Consider the following 22,853-nt stretch of genomic DNA (forward strand, 5'->3'; position numbering starts at 1 on the left):
CCTACTATTACCACTAGTACTAGGCCTACTATTACCACTACTACCAGGCCTATTATTACCACTACTACTAGGCCTACCATTACCACAAAAACTAGGCCTACTATTACCACTAATACTAGGCCTACTATTACCACTACCGGTACTACTAGGTCTATTATTACCACTACTACTAGGCCTACTATTACCACTACTACTGGGCCTACTATTGCCACTACTTCTAGGCCTACTATTACCGCTACTAATTGTATTAAAAAGTCTGTACTGACCTCTAACTTGGTGGTCATCAACTACACAATGAATAGATTGTTTTATGATAAAATTTATTCTCATTATATTTTAAATCTGTTTCCAGAATTTTTATGATCTCATATTTCACCACTAAATATTTTCTAAGCCTCATATACCTTCCTCTTCCTTTGCTTGAAAGGACTGACATATAGATCACTTGAAATATTACAGTAAATATCCATTATTATGTCCTTAAAACAATACTAGTAATACTGAAAATTAATGCTGACATTGCCTTTATTCACTATTTCACATAGTTATCCCGAGTGTATGTGGGTGATTTAATTTATTTTTTAGAATATCGCCAAAGATGAACCATTATAATACTTTAATAAATATAGCGCTCCTCTGTCATTCATGTTTATTTCATCACGGCTCATCCTTTGTAAAAGATGTTTAAAACAGTGTCTATCACCAGGCTACATCAATGTATTGTGGTACTGTTTTCGAATTTTGCGCCGCAAACACTCCCTTTAATGGCGGATGCTAGCCGATTCAATTTGTGACATTTTTCTTGCCTGCCACTCACGGGTATGTGTCTCTAGTAAGTATTACAAACTCTTTGGTTCAGAGTTCGTGTCTCGTGATGGTGTTGGTCATTGTGCCATCTGTTGACGATTATTGAACTACATCAAGCCGGCCTCGACTGCAAACCCTAAAGCCTATATAAAAGAGCTATCTGTTAGTATATATGATCTAGGGTGATATGAACTCTTTAAGTTTCGATCTTTTAGTCGATATATAATCGATAGTATGCGTTGACTTTTGTTGTCATGACAACCGAAATACATAGTTTTGCGAATAATGGTAGTGAAGTGAGTGTATATTCGTCGATGTGACATGTTGATTCAGAATATACCAATTAAGGATGGAGAGTACACAAAGACAGTTTATACAATGGTAATATAAATAGCCTATGTTATACACGGAAGTTAAGTTTCTGTAACTTATCTATTTTGTTTTTGTAGCCTAAATTCTTTTCGAGTACTGTTATACATTTAGTGACATCGGCGAAGTTGCTGAATTCTATCTTTTTAAGATTTGACTAACTTAGTAGATGCTCTTGCAAAATATCAAGTTAAACTGAGTAATGTGTTTTGATCGGCGAATAAAGACGATTATTTTCCGTGAACCAAAAAATTGTACTTTTCTTTTGTACAAAAAAAAGTACATAACAAAATAAATAAAAATAAATCTGCGAAAGAAAGGTAAGTCAGGGTATTTCCCTGGAATGATTTCTTCACAAACTTTTCCCTATACTTAGCCTTGGTTTCTGGCAATGCTATGGCACAGGTCTTAGCTACTTACGAATATTCTACTCTAGAGTTGTTCCAATAGGATCTATGTAACTTAGACTTAAAAATAAACAAACAGCATATGATGACTTTTCACTAATACAGAAATTAGTGTAGGTTCACATAGCACCCTAAGGCTCCCCCACTGTTAGGCCTACAACTATTATTTATAGTTATTAAATAGAAGTAGGATAAAATTCTTCTCAGGTTTCTACTTCGGTAACTTATGTTAGCTGAATAGCCAGAGAGACAATTTTTCCATACCAAAGACTCGGATCCAAGTGCACTTTCTAATGAACAAGAGCTGTATTCGCGAGGTACTTACAGTAATCTCTCCGTATTCATGGGGGATACATTCTGAATCCTACTGCAGATAATAGTAAACCCTCTAAATATTCCCTTAGTAAGTTGCTGTTGTAGTGTAGGCTATGTCAGTACAATTAAATTAATAGAGGGGTAATGCCACGAAGGGCAATGTTCGTGATTGATATTACCATAGTAAGATGACTTTTTTAAACTGTCAATATGAGGCAACATTACAACATTTTCTAAGTCAGCGAACACATAGATTGTTTCAAAGTCAAGGTTCTTATTTACATGATTCCTGTAAAGTGAATGACCACTGGAAACTCCAATCATTGGAATTTTTACATTCAGAGTAGGCCTCCCAATAGTATAGATAGCTACAGAGACTATTTTCTTTCAGTGTAGCCTGTATTTACTGTTTTCTGTCATTATTGAAGTTGAATGGCGGGATTGCAATACAGTTTAAAAAAAGCAGTATAGGTACAGATACTGCTCTCTTACAGTGTGGGTAGTGCATACTGCTTTTTGTCACTGATGAAGTTGAAAAATCGGCAAAAGTGATTTTTCGTTTTAATTTGAACAAAAATAATTTTTACTACATTTAAAGGTTGTAGGGCCTATTACGATGCAAAACATCGAGACGAATCCAACGATACCAAACACGGCATATTTATGATTTTTATAGTTACTGCCTTCTTAGCATGGCAGTATAATACTGAACCCACGGTTATTTCCAAGAAGTCGTCACTGAACGATTCACATTATTTCCAGTTTAGTTGAATCAACTCCTCTAGTGAACGATATAAATCTTAAAAAATGTATTTCTCTTTTTGTCTACTAGGTGTCTCTCTTCCTTCTCCTCGTTTATACTTCACTCTACTCTACACCCTTTTTACTCCAATTCTACCATCTAATTTTACGTATCTCTAACTACATAACAACATGAATAAGTGCAACTTTTTACTTACGTTGATTTAGACGAGATTCGAATCTTGAACTTCCTGGTCTATAGCACTGCCCCTTAACATTCTCAGCTAATCGGCCAAGTTGAGAAACAACAAATTCGATGAAACTTCTATGTTACGATAGTGTGTTTTCAAAATTAAAATACGTATTTTAGAATTTATTGTTGTATCGAAATTATTTCCGATGTGGCAGGAGGACGAATATACATATTTAGACCAAAATTTTATGTAAATTGTATCAATTATAAGCCATTATTAAATAAACAGTTCTCGTGACGTCATTGCTATAGCACCCTCATAAACATGCATTGTTAGTAAAGGCGCCATTTTCAAACCATGGCTTTTAATTTACGCAAATTATATAACTCTTGTAGAGATATTGAAAGTTGCATAGATTTCTGTGCGTCCACAAATTATTGCCCAGCAAAGAAAATAAGAAGTGTATTGATTGTGGAGCCGAAGGAAAAGTGGTGTGGCAGAAGAGAAATAAGAATAAAAATGTCCCGTATTGCTTGAAGTGCAGTAGTTGTCACAAAGAAAGTGCGATAGCAGTCAAGACCTGGTTTGAACGTACTAAACTGACTCTTGCCCCGAGTTTAACGTTAATTTATCTCTGGCTACTCCATATAAAGATCTTTGAACGCTGCAATCGAAGCCGAAGTGAGTGCCAATACTGTTGTGGACTACTACAGATTTTGCAGGGAAGTTTGCTATGTTATCATTACTAACAGTCAACGGAAGATTGGTGGTGTAGGACATGTAGTTGAGGTGGACGAATCACACTTATTTGTTAGAAAATATAACAGGACGACTCACAAAACAGGAAAAGGAACATATTTGGATTTTTGGTGGCATAGACCGAGACACCAAACAGTGTTTTGCTTTGAGGGTAAATAGAAGGGATGAAGAAACACTTTATTCCTTAATCAAAAACTTCATTTTACCAGGGACCAAAATATGCATTGATGGCTGGAAAAGTTACAAGGATTTAGAAAAAGAAGGTTACTTGCACGGTATTGTTAACCACAGTGTCGAATTTATAAATAGTGAGGATTCCACAGTGTATATACAGACTGTAGAAAGGATGTGGGAGACTCTAAAATCAGAAGTGAAGCGTAAAGGTCGTGAAAGTGAACATGATGATTTATGTATGTTTGAGTTTCTGTGCAGACAAATGTAGAGAAGAAATGGACAAAGTGAAGCTGGGACAATATTTTTACATTTCCTTGAAGATATTGGCAAAGTGTACCCTGGATATGGTTTAAAAATGCTAATTCCAAAAAGTTATGGAGAGTTTGAAAGTGGTGCAGGATGGACTATTTACACAATAAAGAAGAATAAAAATTAGCCGTATTGTTTTAATGTGCAGTGATTGTCGTAAAGAAAGTTCGGTAGAAGTGAAGATCCGGTTTGTACGTATTAAATTAACTTTGACTGCCTCCGTGGTCTGTTGGTCAGCATGCTTGCCTCCAGATCAGGAGGTCCCAGGTTCGATTCCCGGGCTCGGCTCTCGGTGAATGTTACTTATGTCCCGCCCACTATAGGAGATATAGGCCAGTTTTACAGTAAACATATTTAGTATAACTTGTTGCTTGTGTGCCATCACAAACCTCGACCTCCACCCGTAAGAGCGCTGGTCCTTATATACCCGTCAGTCAAGGCCCATTGACAAATAAAAGCAATTGACAATAGATATCTCAGTCATGACAACCTCATAAAATATCCTATCAATTGAATAATCGATCTTGCTATGTACAAGATAATAATATTATAACTGACTTTCTTTGCATTTTTTTGACTCATTATATTAAACAGAGAAATGGAATAACTTCACAAGGCACAAATTAATAAATATATCACGTTTAATAAATTAAATTTACACAATTCTACTCAGTAAACAATTCGCAAAAAAAAAAAAAAAAAAAAAAATCTGTGGTTCCAAAGCAAAAAATGAATGTCAATTTTTGGACATACTGAGATTTTGCGATGTGTGTAAATAAAATTATCGGCGATTTTACACTTGCAACAAATTTGCATGACTAAAAATCACTGAAAAACAAATGTGAATATAGGAAGTGGAGTGAGTACGAAATTATTATTATTTTTGGCGCATCATTTTTACGTAAATAACGACAAATAAAAAGGGATTATTAGCAAGTACGTACACTGTGTTTGTCAAATGCGCATCATCATGCTTTCGAAAAGGCACTTTTCAGTGCCCGACACCCTGCTTTTTTTCATCATGTGCTATACGTCGGATCATCATCGAGACTTGCAGCCCTGATACTCCACTTTTTACATCATGTGCTACACGTTGGATCATCATTGGGACTTGCAGCCCCAATATCCCGCTTTTTACATCATGTGCTACACGTCAGATCATCATTGGGGCTTGCAGCCCCGATACCCCGCTTTTTACATCATGTGCTACACATTGGATCATCATCACCCCGCTTTTTGCATCACGTGCTACACTTTGAATCATCATCGGGGCTTCCAGCCCTGATACCCCGCTTTTTACATCATGTGCTACACGTCGGATCATCATTGGGGCTTGCAGCCCCAATACCCCACTTTTTACATCATGTGCTACATGTCGGATCACCATCAGGACTTGCAGCCCTGATACCCCACTTTTCACATCATGTGCTACACGTTGGATCATCATCGGGACTTGCAGCCCCAATACCCCGCTTTATACATCATGTGCTACACATCGGATCATCATCACCCCGCTTTTTACATCATGTGCTACACATCGGATAATCATTGAGGCTTGCAGCCCTGATACCCCGCTTGCTACATACAACACAATTATATTATATTACCCATTTCAGCGAGTACTGACGACCACTGCAAAATACGATAATTTGGTCCAGGGAGCATTCTCTTTTGCGACAAGGATGGTTTATGTAACATGTTTCTAAATTATTAGTCTTTTAAATACCGGTACATTCTTTAATAAATCACTGAAAAACAAATGTGAATATATAGGATGTGGAGTGAGTACGAAATTATTATTATTTTTTATTTTTGCCACATCATTTTTGCGTAAATAATGACAAAGAAAAACTAACATGTCACATAACATTATTTTAAGAAATACAGGAAACAAGCATGAATAATATTCACCATTCTTAATGATCTTGGGATAGAAAAAAAACTTATGGAATAGAAATTACATACAAATGTGCGTGTAATACTGTAAATAATAAGCAAACCATCTTCGATTAATCATTTCAAAACAACGTGAATATAACGTGGATTGTGTAGGAAAATAATTTCTTATATGTTGCTCCCAATGTGCTTCATTGTTAACTTATGAAAACAAATGAAAATGGCATATAAAAACTAAGTTATTTGAAGAAAGATAGGAGATATTAAGTAATATTCAGTGTTCTTAATGATCTTCGGATGGAAAATAACAATGAAATATGTATAAAATAGAAATTACATACAGGTGAGCATATAAAAAAAACAGTAAGTAGAATCATATCTGATTAATAAGCTTAAATTACTCCAGGTTTAGTGTAAGAGTGGTCTATATCTAACGATGTCTCCCAGCAAATTACGTAATTCATAAAAACAAAAAAATTGTGTTAGAAAATTGAATTTGTGTATTTTCTCTGAAACTTTCCAAATATCTGTAGGCAGTCTTTTACATTAGATTGCCGAAAATTGGTTTATGGCGCAACATTGGCAGTGATAAAAGTGTGAAATATTCGTTCAGTGGGCATTGGATACTCTGCATTGACCAATTTTTCTTGAAGAAGAGGAATTCCCTGGGTGTCTAGAGTCTGGAAATTTGTATGAATGTGAGTGTGATTGTGAGTGTGCCGGGTTAATATTAATTAACCAATCATCACAAATATAAAATACATCAGGACTGTCGCTGGGCAGTAACTTGAACACACATTTGAGCGTCACATTGTTGACAAGTAACTCCATCTGTTAGCACAACCATAAAGCATCTAATAGATGCTATAGATTTACCAACAACGAAAAAAAAAAAAAATTAAATTAACTCTTGTCCAGAGTGAACTGTGTGCATAATTTCAGCTGCAAGGACTATTTGTGTATTTAGGCTGTTTCCTATAATTTTGCGTTTAGTTGCGAGTATGCTAATTTGTTATTAATGCTACATTATTATCTTCCCTACTTTCATTGGTGTACTATTTATATTAGTTTGCGTTTAGTTGCGATTGCGGTATTTTGTTATTAAGGGGTGGGGGGAAGCTTCCAAACTCCTATCTCCCCTACTCCCTTGCTGCGAAAATGGATATTTTTGAGTAGAAAATTGACTAATTACTATATTCAACTTAAGAATGATCAATAGTGGCATCCATCTTGAAAATGTTGTGTAACAATAGATAAAGCATGAACAAGTAGCAATTGAAATAAGATATGTTGAAGAAAACGTGAAAACCCATGAATCATTTGAAGGATTCTACTGGACAGAAAGATGTGATGGAGAATCACTTGCTATGTTATTGTAATCTGTAATACTTTCTTTGGCATTGACATTAAAAACTTATGTGGGCAGTGTTACAATGGTGCAGCTATATGCGTGGAATACACAAAGAGGTTGCAACAAGAATACCAACAGAGAATCCAGTTGCAATGTATGTACACTGTCATGCTCATTTATATACTTAATTTATATATTGTCAGTTTCTGTAAAGGAATCCAATCGATTCTAAATACTTTTCATATCCTGCAAAGTCTCTGTACCTTCATTGAGGGATCAGCTAAAAGACACAGTATATTTGAAATGATCCGAAAAAGTAGTAAATCATTTGCCAATGGAACTCTGACTTTGAAATCTCTAAGTGACACCAGATGGTACTGCCGAGTGGAATCTGTTCGATCACTTCATGACTTTGAAGTCCCTTCTCTGCTAAGAAGTTATACCCATAGGCGGAGTTATGGGGGGCTCTCCCAAACTTGTCTGACGTCTTTTTTTTCTATTATTCTATTAATTCAAAAGATCTTTTTTGTTTTTGTTTATGATTAAGTTTCTGTGCTTAAATTGATGAATTAATGTTTTCAGATCATGTGTCTGGACTATAATACTGTATTTATTTTAAATTTCTAAATGTATAAGAATTCCTATACCTCATTTGAGGAATGGAAGCACTATAATGTTTCTTTTGTAACAGCCTGCACTCATATGTTAGAAGTTTGCAGGTGTTCAGGGCGCCACTTGGAGATGTATAAGTAACATACTGCACAACAATGCAGAAAAAATAAAAGTGATCCCGGTATAATGTGCAAACTTAAAGATGAGATTAAATAAAATAATTAGAATTTACATTTCATAATTTGATATCTTCATAAAAATTGGAAATTTATCCTTTGAAGAGGTGGAAAAATTAAAATACCTGGGAGCAGCAGTAACAAATACAAATGATACTTGGGAGAAAATTAAACACAGAATAAATATGGGAGAAGCTTTTATCATCCAGTCTGCTGTCAAAAAATCTGAAAGTTAGAATTTATAAAACAGTTATATTACCGGTTGTTCTTTATGGTTGTGAAACTTGGACTCTCACTTTGAGAGAGGAACATAGGTTAAGGGTGTTTGAGAATAAGGTGATTAGGAAAATATTTGGGACTAAGAGGGATGAAGTTATAGGAGATTGGAGAAAGTTACACAACACAGAACTGCACGCATTGTATTCTTCACCTGACATAATTAGGAACATTAAATCCAGACGTTTGAGATGGGCAGGGTATGTAGCACATATGGGCGAATCCAGAAATGCATACAGAGTGTTAGTTGGGAGGCCGGAGGGAAAAAGACCTTTGGGGAGGCCGAGACGTAGATGGGAAGATAATATTAAAATGGATCTAAGGGAGGTGGGATATGATGATAGAGACTGGATTAATCTTGCTCAGGATAGGGACCAATGGCGGGCTAATGTGAGGGCAGCAATGAACCACCAGGTTCCTTAATATGATATCTTCAGGAAGGTAAACTTCTTATAAAAATGTTTCTGTTAGCACTGTTACGTAGTTTTATTGATGTATGCATATGTTTCTGTACGAGAGAGAAAAAGAGGGAGATTGTTTTAAGTTATGCCCTATTATAATTTGTAGTAGTCCTACAGTTCAAGCCCTATACAACTCGGTTCGAAACATCGCGGATATGGATGTAACACTGTAAGAAATATGCCCCTCAAAAATACTTTTATTAAATGATCATATTCCAATATACTGTACCACAGTCAAGCTATAACGGGGGGGGGGGGGAGGTAAATGATGTCTCCCACAACCCCGTTATATGGGAATTCTATGGTTTTGCTTTGCCCTCCAAGGAAATGGTTCTCTCTCCGCCTATGGTTATACCTCTAATCTGTGTATTTACAGGTGAATGAGAAAACTGTTTTAAAAAATTAATTTCTCTCAAAATAGACAAAATTTTTATGTATGTTTGTACTTTGCAAGATCTCCTACTTGCGGACAAATTATTAGTTAACACTCTAGTTCTGTGAACATAATAATAATAATAATAATAATAATAATAATAAAATAATAATAATAACGTAGTTATTCTAAATAATAATGTAGTTGAACTAAATGATCAATTTTGTGGTTGCGAGGTATCACTTTGTAGCCATCGATATGCTACACCTGTGTGAAGACTCAAGCTCCAGGTGGTCCAGAACGAGATAGTTTGGATCATAACAAAACTCCAGACTGCTACGAGACTGAAGTTCCATGATGAACTAAACAGACAAGTGAAAAGTTCATCACTCATCTATCTAGGAAAATATATACAGCTGTACCTCTAAATTAAAATTCACTTATATTCATCCTTGACCAGTATAATGTTATGAGGAGTGGAGATGTGATGAACGGCAAATTAGATAAATGTAATTAAGTGTAGTGGTGATGTCATATACAAGAATTGTGACAGAAACCACTACATGAAAGCCATTGGATGATAATAAATAAATGAAGAAATATACATTGAAATTGAAGCACAGTATTAAAGATGGATTATACAAGGTAAAATATTGTAACTTTTATTACAAAACAATAATGTAGTTTTATTCTTACAACAGTAGTCACTTCCAATAATTTAATTTAAACACTCCCGTCAACAATGGGATTTCTACTCCACACAGTAACACAGCATTCGTTATTGCACTCCACAGACGACAATGACAATTTACTTGGATTATTGAGAACAACAATGTACTGCTAATTTTAACTAATGTTCACAAAGCACTATTTAGCCTACAAATCAGAACTGTCAGTTCTCAGTTCACAGTTCGTTTGCCTTGGCTAGTTCTTCTAGCTCAGTCACTCGAGTTCACAGTATCTCGAACCCCAGACCTTCAGAGACAATCCACTAAACTTCGAACTCAGGTCCCCCAACTGCGGTCCACTGCACTCACTCACTGCTCCCACAATTATGGACACAACTCATGTCGAACTCTGGTCTCGAAGCTGGCTTCACTGCTACACAAGACTGGCTGGCTTGCTGTCCAATGACTACAATAACAACTGCTCAGCTCACTTGCGTCTCTTCTTTTAATAGCAAACCATAGTTTCGGGAAAGTACAATGCTAGAAATTTCCATGGATGTCCAGAAGATGGTACCTCCCGAATTCTCTGGATTTCTTCCCTCTCTGCCGCGTCGCTATCTCTCCTCTCCTCTCTACGCCACAGCACATGCCCCAGGAAGCAGATGCGCGCGCACTTCATTTCCCACGCCGAGCTACGGCCGACCTCGCCCTCCTTCTGCCGGTCGTGAGATCATTTCCCGGCTGTCACAATATAATACAATACAAACTTAATATCGAGGTTCACTCAGCCTCCTATCAAATTGAGTACTGGATCTTTCCTGGGGTTAAAAGGCAGTGGCAACCACACCATCTAATTCTAGAGCTAAGGTCAAGAAAGTGTGGAGCTCTACCTCTATGCCCCCCCCCCCCCCCAAGTGTTTTTATGGCATGTGAAGGGGCTACCTTTACAAACTTAATACTAGGTAACAAGCAGACTTCAGCTACAGGGCCCGTCTAGGAGTGTTCATTTCGACCTCTTAGGTACCTGATACCCCTTTTGGGCTCATGGCAGTGTTAACACATGGAAGTCTTCAAGTTTCTGTGGCATGTGTGGCATTGTCTCATCCAGAATGTCTGTTTCTCTCCCCATCCTAGACCTCAGATCTGACTACCTAGGACATAAAACGAGCAAGAGCAGTATCAATCAAGGAGAGAAAGTTAATTACTAAAGCTTCAAATTTCGACATTCACTCGTGTAAAATGGTATATGTGTCAATAAAAACGTTTTGTACGTTTTTTTTATATTTTTTTATTTTTCTATGTTAAGTTAGTTGATATTTTATATTAGTTCATTGTATAAATTGCTGCCTCTATATGATATACTGTTAAGACTTCTGGTGAGTCTGTGGTAGTTAAAATGTATTGAGCACTTTCAATTTTTCACAAATTATCCACACCATACTGCCATATTTCAATGTTATTTTGATGTACCAGTAATATGTAGTATTAGAATTTTTGATTCTGTATTCCTTTTATTTGTTTTCAGATAAAAGAACAGCGATACAGTGATGCAATTCAAGTGCTGACAAATGTACTGGAAACAAACCAACCTGTAAGTTCAAGTCATTATCCAATGAAACAAGTAGGCCTACTTTTATATTCTTTCTCCCATTTTTCTAGGCGAGTACGATTTGTAGTTTTCATATCAACCATTGTTGGTAAGTATTGTGAAGTTTTATAACTCTATTGTTTATTAGGCCTAAGGTGAGATTTCAGTACAATAGCTTAAATTTAATTAAATTCTTTATTAAATAAGAGTGAAATTAAAAGTTGATGACACAAATAATATCAGTGACTTAACGGATTTTCAGTATTAGAGTTTCACTGAATCCCATATTTAGATAGTACTACGCCCATGGGCTCGAAAAGTTCTGCGCCTCCACCAACTTATTTATGCAAAATTTAGACATTTACTATTGAGAACAGAATAATGTGGAAGTAGCGATGAAAGAGAGTGCAAACAAGTTAGGGCTGACAAAAATGATAGAATAAACACAGAAAAGAAAGTGATAAGTGAGAGAAGTACGTGCAAGTAGTGGAGTAAGATAGATATGGAAACAAGGAACTAAAGTAAATACCTAAGTGTATAATAGTAGGCAAGGAAGGGATGATAGAGAATAAGAGAGAAAGGATAAAGTTGAATGGGTGAATAAGGGAATCATTAAAAATAGGTAAAAGCAAAGGATGGAAAGTGTATAAAAAGTGGTTGCTAAGAGAAATATTGAGAATAGAACAATTAGTATATAGACACTGAATAGGAATGTTAGAAAATAGTAGACAAATTGTAGAGTAGAGTAGACAGTACACAATAGTATTAGGACAATGACTGAAGTGGAAAATAGAATGTAGATAAGGTTTAAAGGTGAAGAGGAATGAGTATAGAATCTTAGGTGGTAGTAGGGATAAATTTGGGGAAATTATAAGGAAAGAAGATATAAATGTATAACTACAAAAGAAATGTTAAAAATCATAGTAATGTAAATGTAAATAAATGTGTAATGGCCAGGGGTGTATATTGCGGGTGTTCAAGGTATGCGCTGGACACCCTGTAAATTCGGTAATCTCATTTTTTATTTTAAGTTGTTTTATATAATCTATACTAATAATAAATCTGTAACCGAAATTTTTCTGGTAATTTTCGATTTTCCAAAAATAATTGGTCCTAACATATATAATTAACCACCCTGAAACCGAAAATCGCATTTTTGAAATTTTTGTTTGTATGTCTGTCTGTATGTTTGTTACCTTTTCACGCGATAATGGCTGAACGGATTTCGATGAAAATTGGAATATAAATTAAGTTCGTTGTAACTTATATTTTAGGCTATATGGCATTCAAAATACTTTATTTAAAAGGGGGGTTATAAGGGGGCCTGAATTAAATAAATCGAAATATCTCGCTTATTATTGATTTTTTTTAAATGTTACATAACAAAAGTTTCTTTAAAAATGATTTCCGATAAGTTTTATTCTTTACAAAATTTTGATAGGACTGATATTTAATGAGATAAATGAGTTTTAAAATTAAAATAACGCCATCTAAGACGGTGCAGTGAAATAATAAATGACTTCGTCTATAAGGGGCCTTGGACAACAACAATCGAAAAAGGGGCCTTGGACAGCAACAGTCGAAAGCTATTAGACTTAGCCTACAGACAATGTTTCTGTGTTTGTATGAAGTAATATCGGAAGCTAAATTAACCGATTTGTATAATTAATTATTATTTCACCATTGGAAAGTGTAGTTTCTCTAGATGGACATACTGCTATAATGTTATTACAGTAACTTCTTAGTAAATTGAGGACAGGTAAGATTAAAATAGCTTCCTATGCACAGAAAATTTGATAGGCTTTTTTGTACATTCGTTTTCTGTATTTCTTAAAATAATATTTATGTACACACTCATTTTAATCTCAGAGAATTAACGAACAACGAGGGTGTATTGATTTAGTATGCAGTAATAGTACGTTAGCTTAGCAATCCATTATTTTATAATTCAAATTTTAACTATGCTCAATCGAATCATGTTAAAATACATGAAATAGACTATATATGCAATAAATGCAGTGCAAAAAAATTGGGTAATGAGCCAAGCAGATTATGTTGCGCTGTTGTAAAAGTTGTTGCTTCTGAGATTCAAGAGCCCCCACAACAAATTAAAAACTTTCTTATCGTAGTACATCCGTTATCAACGCACTTTTTATATAATGTAATATAATATAATATAATATAATATAATAATAAATATGTAGCCGAAAATTTTCTGGTAATTTTCACTTTTCCAAAAATAATTTGTTGTTCCTGCAGTAATTCCCATGTGCAAAATATAAAATTTTTGAGTAGGAAGAAAAAACACATTTATTCATTCCATGGCAGTGGTACATAGGAGATCGTGAATTCTTACATTTTCGAAAGAAAGAAATATAATTACATATCACTGTTTATGCTGTATCACTATTTAAGTTATTTGAAGGTTTCAGAACCATAGTGGGCCAAGCGCCATTTACTGAAGACGTAGAAAACAAGGGTTAAAATTAAGTTATTAACATAATTCAATGGAACCATATAGCAAGTAATATAAAGTTTACACATTAAAACTAAATGATATGTCAATCTTCATTAAACTATAGTTGAGTGTAATAACAAATAAGAAACATGTTAAAGGAATTGTCATTGCACCAAATGAGTGCTCTCTGGACCAAAATGATCGCAATTTAATTATTTAAATACAATTTCAATTAAGTAACATATTAAACGATTTATCCTTCTAACAAACACGAATGTTCCCTGAATCAAACGTCCTATTTTAATTATGTAATGACTTTATATTTATTTCTAACAGGTGCAGCGGAGTGCATGGGTACGGCTAGTGCAACAATAATTTTAATTTATCACAATTTAAATGCGTGGTAATCTCATTGGCAGTTGACGTATATAGTTCAAGACTAATTTTAATTTATTACCATTTAAATATTTTAAATGCCTGCTGGTTAAATGTGCACACCATCCCCAGAATGGCTTTCGTTTTATAACGTACGCTCTGCCTGACGAAGTGGGATGAGTTCTGGTCTGGTTGTCCTGTCCATACAAAAGAACATCCCCCGCTGATAGTTACTGCTATAATTCTCTGCACGCGCAAAGTGGCATGGTGGGGATACTCGCTTCTCTCAAGCTCGCAGGTCGTCCTGTATACAGGCAGCTCAACTTGTCAATAGCGTTACAAAATATTGTGTTTGACTTGTGTGTTTACGTGAATTTACTGTGTTTAGGTTTAACTAGGGTTCATAGTTGTGTGCCAGCGCAGGTGAACAATTTAAATTACTTATTTAATGATAATAGCACTTGCAAATGTACACTGTAAAAGATCTTTTGCAAAAGCCATTCTCTTCTCGCCCACTAGGAGAGAAATTACATATAGTGAATAAGGGTAGACCTACCCCACCACTTCCGAATTTAGTGCAACAATATAAAACAAAAAGCGAACAATACACTAGACATTTTTCTATTTCACAATATGAAATTGTAGAATAGATAGCAAGTTGCGGAACTTCAAACAGATTATTTTGCTGGCCATGGTTACTGTTTGATCACAAATAATGCAATTTTGAATAACGTTATTTGTAGTTGCCTCCTTTCTCCGGCATTTGCAGGGCAGTCATTGAAACAAGGTGATTAATTTTTAAGAAGTTGTGGTGCGAGTACTTTGAATAATATTTAAATGTCATTTTCTTTTAATTGTATGTCATTTTTTCATTAGTTTAAGGGCATTTTAATGATCATTTTAAGTAGATTTTTAGGTCATCAACATCCGCCCCATAGTTATTATTTATTAATAATACTAAATTATATATTAAAAATGGCAGTTAATGTTGACCCAATATTTCACTTAGGCCTATAATAATTGTGCGAGATAGACCAACTATATATTTTTAACAGAACACCCAAACTCCAAGTTCAGCATACGCCAGTGGTAATGGCACTGTATACAGAAATGTAGATATATGAAACAGCTCTTGGCAGTTTTATTTTGACGGATTTTATTTTGGATGAGCTATCAGAGAATATGGTTATGATAAGTATGGTTATCAACTGGTTAAAGGTCTATCTAAACTCACAGTGCTTGGTTTTGTGGATTATCTCGTTATCCTTCCAAATAACAAGGAAGATGCACTGCTGCTTATTGATATAGCCCTACAACGTTTTTAAAGAAATTGGATTAACATTGACTGCCTCTAAGTCAGTTGTCTTAAATATAATTAATGGAAAACTTGATGGTTCACCTTTGTCCATTAATGCTAATTGTGAAATCCGCTCCATACAAAATAAGAGACAGTTCGATATTTTTCAGTAAATTGCTCTGACCAATTGATATTCAACGAGCACCAAACAGCATATGAACTAAAGGAAAGCCTGAACCTTCTTCTTGATAGCCCTCTACTTAAACCAGAACAATAAATTGCAGTCATTAATCAGTTCATTATGTCGTCTCTGGTATATTGCTTTCAAAATTCTGACAAACTGAAAATACTACAAACATTCCTTATTGCTCTTGACAAGATGATAAAGAGTTCTATAAAAGACGTTTTGCACCTTCCAACGGATACACCAGATGTTATGCTTTACTCTTCAAAAAAGGTCAAGGCCTTCGGAGTTTACAGAGCCAACGGGAAGCTGTAATTCAACACTTCAATTCTTGTTGTGTACTTGAAAAATTGCACAATGATTATATAAATACATTACGGGACCAGAATGATGATAAATTAAAATGTCCTATCTTGCTGGAAATTGATGAAAAAGAAAATTTTATTTCTAGAAGTCCTCAAGTTATAAGAAAACATTTATGATAAAAAGAATTTAATAAATGGTGTTGCTTACAAACTCACGGTAGAGGTGTGGCTCTTTATGAAGAATGTCCTTTTGCAAACAGATGCTTGGAAACACAAATAGGATAAGTAGTGCTGAATGGCGAATCCCTATAAAGTTACAAGGTAATGAATGTTGCTCCTGTTAGATCACTCCATGGACGTAATCAGGATGGAACCCACTGCAGTGAGAAAGAAATGTTGGCCCATGTCCTCTGCTATTCTCCACTTGGTGAACTTCTGTGCATTACAAGACACCATAGCATAAGAAGTAAAATTGTAGCCACTCTGTCTGGTAAGCATTACGAAGTTTTTGAAGAAGTGCATTCATTGCCTTGCTACTAAAAGAAGCATGCGAATAACCAATATAATTGCCATTTAAAAGATGAGTAGAAGAGACTTCAACATAGACCTGATGGTAAGATTTGAAATAAGTGTGGACCAGCTGGAAGCTGTTGACTTGGAAAAAAAAAACCATATATGAACCAACATTACCATACTTCCAACAAAATTATAACATCATTGGGTTGATGATTGGAAGCCATGGCACCATTCCAAGACAGTTTTTAAATTTAATTAAAGATTTCGCCATTCCAAAGCAAAATTTGTTTAGATATAGCCCTGCTTGCTTGGAAAGGTTCTATTGAAATTTTAAACAACCATTTATATACCGGTATGAACAAGACCAAATTATATAGTCCCTTTATAATTTCTCTCATAATATCGTGTATTAGCAAATTCAACCTTTGTTACTGTTACACTGTTGTATCAAGATATTTAAATTTGTATAGTGTTCTTTGTCATTTAGGCAGTCTGCTATGGCAGAAAGAATGTTCAAATCATTATATTCCTAGCCCGAGAAGTTGGAAACTGACGATATTGTGTTGATGTTTTATTGAATTCTCATGCTTTTTTTTATTTCTATCATGAAGGTATTTTTAAATCACACACCCCTTTCTTTGCCCAACAATCTTCGCTTCCAAATAGTAAACATACAAAATTGTAGACCTACAAACGGTTTTTCTCATCGGTCACACAACCAGAAAATCCTGTCATACATAGTCTTATCAGATTTGCTTGTAAATGCACCTCTACTCTTACAAGCAAGTTGTATTTGCACAATATCTAGTTCAGGCACTGAGTGACCACTGTCTTCTATTTCATTTGTGTTAAACTCAAAGAGCTAAACACAACTTGTTTTAATTCAGTTACTTTCATTTTGGCAGCACTCACCATATTACAAGCTCAACAGAACTAAACACAACTTGTTTTAATTCAGTTACTTTCATTTTGGCAGCACTCACCATATTACAAGCTCAACAGAACTAAACACAACTTGTTTCAATTCAGTTACTTTCATTTTGGCAGCACTCACCATATTACAAGCTCAACAGAACTAAACACAACTTGTTTTCATTCACTTCAGCTCTCGCCACAGCATAGAGCTTCCATGCATCGCAGCTTGGCGCAATACAGAGTGGATCAAGTGTCAATATATTTGCCATGACAACTGTGTGTGGTTTGACTATAGAGAAACTGAGCCCCTTGTAAATGTCATTGTGCCCTGCATTAGCAAAAACAACAGGGATAGTAAAAGCTTTAAGCCCATAGGCATGGGCTGCCTCTGTACATAAAAGTCATCACATTTTACAGAAAACTAGAAGTAATCGTTGTGGTGGTGACTGTGATGACGGTAATCTAATGTCCAAGTGCTTGGATATTAATTTTCCATTTACTTTGTTGCTTTCCATTAGAGGTTACACAATATTCTGGATGATCTGTCAAGGGTGGAATATTTGTAAAGATGATCTTATCGATTGTGAAGCTCTCCTCTTTTCACAGGACACATCTGGAAGGGTTAAAAGTCCCAGTTTTGTACAGATGCGCAGCCAAATAATCATGACCTATTATTGTTCTGAAAATTGCCACAACTTCATATCTGAAATATTCCGATACAGAATATTTGTTTGTTTTGTAGCAGTACCAACCATGACTTATTATTTTCTTTCAATTTGAAGTATTCTGTAATTTCTTTTTAGAAATCTTTCTTAATTATTAGTTTTGCAGCGTGAAAGGACAGCTTCTAGTCTGACTTCTGTAAAATGTTGGTACTCTTTTCAGCAAGAAGACATGCAGTTTCAATTCTATGCATTCCACAATGAGAAGGTATTCGCTGGAAATAAATAATTGTGTTTGATTGATAATTAATTTCATTTCTACTATTTTTGTGGAGACTGGTATTTTATGTAATATTATTGCTTGTATGGTTGCTGATGAATCACTCAGAATAACCACATATTGAAACATATTAATTCTGTAGAGTTATATTAGTGCTATTTATAAAATAAACCTCTGTAAATGGTCCAATCGCATGTCTCGACTTTAATGATGTTATTTACAGACTGAAAGTAAGTTAGGGCACTCTGGAAGCATTGTCAAAATGAAACATTTATGAACTAAAACAGGTATAATTTTCACACAACAATAATCAACTTTTGTTTTATGTTGCAGTCTAGAGCAGGTCTGTCTCTCCTTGCATACTGCTACTTTTACACCCAGGACTTCGTTAATGCAGCAGATTGTTACGAGAAACTGACTCTACTGTTACCTGATGAGGCCGAATACCATCTTTATTATGCTCAGTCTCTGTACCAAGCCTGTTTGTATGAGGAGGCAATGAAAGTTACATCGCAGATTGATGATCCAGCTTTTCAAGGAAAAGTAATATTGTCTAGATTCATCGTTACATTCTTACAGAGGATTTAATGTTTCTCTTAATTTTATGTCTTCCCTTCTCTGCTCTCTATGTCTCTCTCTGTTTCAAATATCTTCCAGTGCCTAAAAACTCATCTTTTAATTCCTAATCCATTGTCGTCATTCCTCTCTATCATGCCTCTATCTCACCCCTTCTCCTTCATTCTTTGTTGATTGTTATACCAAGTGTTTCAGACCACCCATATGAGCAATATGATACTGGTTGTTTATAAAAAAAAATTGATAACCAAAACCTATGTTTTGATGGTAGTACCATTTCCCGTAACAAACCAGAAGTAGAGGTACCTGTGGTCAACTTTGAAATTTCAAATGAGAACATAGGTCATTGAAGGTACCATTGGAAACTACTTTTAAAAAGAAACAACCTTTACTCAAACTTTTCTTGTTAAACTTTACTCAAACTTTTATTGTTTACTCACAAAGGAACAAAAATGGTATTTTCTGAGAAATATTGTACATTGTTTATGTACGTACTGTACTGGTAGTAGGTACATTATAATTGTAAACACTGCAGGTCTTGAAACCAAGTCACTTTCCACTGTCTTTTATTTTGCATAGCAACAGTGAATTTTGTTTATTCGTCCATATCACGTTGTCTCCCTGTGGGTTTGCTATTTGGAAAATGCCATTCACAAATTAAGAAGCATTCGATATGTTGATGATACTTGGAGAATGCCATCGGAATTCCAGAGAAGTAGCATATGTTTATGCAGAGAGATATCCATTGCATGCCCATCATTTGAACAATATTTCCAGGTCTTGCAAAGCGTGTGTGTACAAATGGCATGGTGCAGCCGAAACACAAGAGTGAGCATATCAGACGACCTGTGAGGAATGAGAAAGCTGCTGATGTCCTCACTGCAGTGATAGTTAATTCTCATGACTTCACAAGCAGGATTGCCCTTGATTCAGAATTGCACCATAGTACAGTATTTAGAATTCTCGAAGACAACAAATTTCATCCATGCCATATTCATTTCCATTAGGAACTTGGGGACATGACTTCCAGACTCCTGTTGATTTCTGCAACTGGTTTCTAAACACGGACTGCGGTTTCGAGTTCAGAATTCTGTTGACTGATGAGGCAACTTTCAAAAGTAATGGTCAGGTGAATCTCCACAATGCCCATTACTAGTCTCCGGTTAATCCACACTGGCGACATGAAGTGGATTACCAACACATGTGGAGCCTCAACACATGATGTGGCCTCCTCAGACTCCGAGTCATAGGATCTTACTTTTTTGAGGAGAACTTGAATGGTAGAACATACGCACACTTCTTCGAAACATTTTGCACCATTAGCTTCATGATGTTCCCCTTGCGCTTCGGTTAATGACATGGTTTCAGTAGGATGGCTGTCTGGGTTCACTTTTCACATAGGGCTCGGCGAGTTGTTAACCAGTCATTTCCCCTACAGTGGATTGGACGATGAAGACCAATAGTTGGCCAGCCTGATCTCCTGATTTCCGCTCTAAATTACTTCTTGTGGGGGAAAATTAAAGACATGTTCTACCAGATGCGTCCAACAACTAGGGAAGACATGAAACAAAGGATTGAAGATGCCTGTGGATCTCTCAACTGTGTTGAAGTGCTCCGTGCATAAGTTCTCTGCACACACACACACACACACACACACACACACACACACACACACACACACACACACACACACACACACACACACACACACACACGCACGCACGCACGCACACACACACACAGGGAGGGGGAGGGGGAGAGGGAGAGGGAGAGAGTACTAGATGCGACTATCAGGTTTGAAATAGATGCACACATCAGCCAAAACTTACGACTACTAGTGATGAAAAAGGAATGGAATTCTGTTTGGAGTTCGTAGTATCATCTCCAACTACACTTACGACCTGTTAAAATCAATGGGATTCACATTTTACAATACTGAGAAAATCCGTAGAGAAATTCTGACAAGTTTTGCAATTTTATCTCTGTTTCAAATAGTAGTCCTATAATTTCACCTTCTCTTTAATTTTTTCCAGAGTTGTATATTTCTTCATTGTTTCATAATTAACTTCTATGTATGAATTTGATTTCTGAATAGTTACCCTCATTGAAGGGCAGATGGTTTTATTTCTAATAAATTCTACACACATATACACACAGATACATATATATATATATATATATATATATATATACACACACACACACACACACACACACACACACACACACACACACACACACACACACACACACACACACACACACACACACACACACACACACACACACACACACACTACTGTGCAAAAGTCTTAGGCACCTCATGCAATACGTAAATATTGTGTTCTAGTTCTTAGAATTGAGAATGAAAGTGGTCTTAAAACAAGTTAGAATAAAGTCTTAATGGTGAAATAGGTACAAAAATTCGTCTCCGTCATCAAAACCAAGCTTAATATAAAACCATGGAAACACCAAATTCCTCTGTAGACCCATCACACAGCTCTCGTTGGTGTATATTGCGTGCTGTGTTTACAAATTACATATAAACAGAACAAGTTTCAGTCCATACTGTGTGCTGAATGAAATGAATGTGTTTCATTAAGAATAGAACAACACTGAAGTTAGTAGTAATAGACTCTGAATCTTCTTGGTAGGTTGAACAAAAAAAAAAAAAAAGCAGCTATGGTGAAAATTTCAGTTTAAATGAGATATAAAATTTGCTTTTTGAGTGAGCAGGATCATTCTCAAGCAAGTATTATACGACAAACTGGTGTATCGCGTTGTGCGGTAAAGGGGATTCTGAAGACAAAGCTACAGTTAAGGACAGTAAATGATCGAAAGCAGACTGGCAGGCCCAAGAAATTGACTGGAAGGGATGAATAATATCTGAAAGTGACAGCCCTGAGAAGTAGAGCAGCTTCAAGTGCACAGCTGGCAGCAGAACTTCCTGAAAACTGTAATACTAAAGTACATGCATCTACAGTACAACAGTCACTCATCAAAAATGATCTCCATGGACTTGTTGCTGCAAAAAAACCTTTCTTACGGAAGGATAATAGGACAAAGCGATTATCATGCGCAAGAGAACACAAACTATGGGGAGCCAATCAATGGAGCGACGAATCAAAATTTGAAATTTTCGGAAGTCATCGAAGGTAGTATGTCAGGCGGAGGAAAGGAGAATGGATAAAGGAGGCATGTCTGCAACCAACTGTGAAACACGGGGAGTGGTAGTAAGCAAGTATGGGGTTAATGGAGTGGTTGATATAATAAGAAATGAAGATAAGCTGCCATGTTAAATACAAACAAATATTGATTCGTCATACAATCCCGTCAGGTTTGCGATTAATTTGAAGAGATTTTGTCTTTCAATAGGACAATGATCCGAAGCACACAGCAAATATAGTGAAAACCTACTTGCAGCGAAAACAAGCTCGAGCAGATGTTCAGTTGTTGGACTGGCCTCCTCAGAGTCCAGATTAAAATATTATCGAGAGTCTTTGGGATTATCTGGACAGAGAGAAGGTAAAAAAGCAGCCAAAGTCTGCAGCTACATTGTGGCAGATACTTTCGGAAACATGGAGGAATATTCCTGCCACAGTTTTCCAGAAATTGCAAAAAAGTATACCTAAGAGAATTCAGAGGTATTGTTGCCTAAAGGCGGTCACATATCCTGTTAGTATCATGAACCTACTCAGTGACTCTTTTGTGTGATATTATTGTTTTTTTGTGTGTTTCTAAATACTTTGGTAATAAATACTTTATTTTTCATGGTATTTTTTTCTTTTTTTTACCATTTTTATTACCTG

General features: G+C 35.7%; 1 protein-coding gene across 4 annotated transcripts in view; it reads left to right on the forward strand.

Moving 5' to 3' along the window:
* Positions 1–1,031: 1,031 nt before the first annotated feature.
* Positions 1,032–22,853, forward strand: part of Ttc30 (tetratricopeptide repeat domain 30) — a 123,359-nt gene continuing 101,537 nt past the window's right edge. For 2 of the 4 annotated variants that reach the window (XM_069833635.1, XM_069833636.1), the window contains exons 1-3: positions 1,032–1,188; positions 11,414–11,479; positions 18,802–19,011. In XM_069833635.1, the coding sequence (XP_069689736.1) occupies positions 1,129–1,188; positions 11,414–11,479; positions 18,802–19,011 (336 nt within the window). In that variant the 5' untranslated portion in view covers positions 1,032–1,128. Of the gene's footprint in view, positions 1,189–1,361; positions 1,497–11,413; positions 11,480–16,439; positions 16,586–18,801; positions 19,012–22,853 lie in introns of those variants that run through there. The other 2 variants (XM_069833637.1, XM_069833638.1) reach the window with 2 other exon arrangements.

The sequence above is a fragment of the Periplaneta americana genome, chromosome 8, assembly GCF_040183065.1.
Source record: "Periplaneta americana isolate PAMFEO1 chromosome 8, P.americana_PAMFEO1_priV1, whole genome shotgun sequence".
In the NCBI taxonomy this organism is placed as follows: domain Eukaryota; kingdom Metazoa; phylum Arthropoda; class Insecta; order Blattodea; family Blattidae; genus Periplaneta; species Periplaneta americana.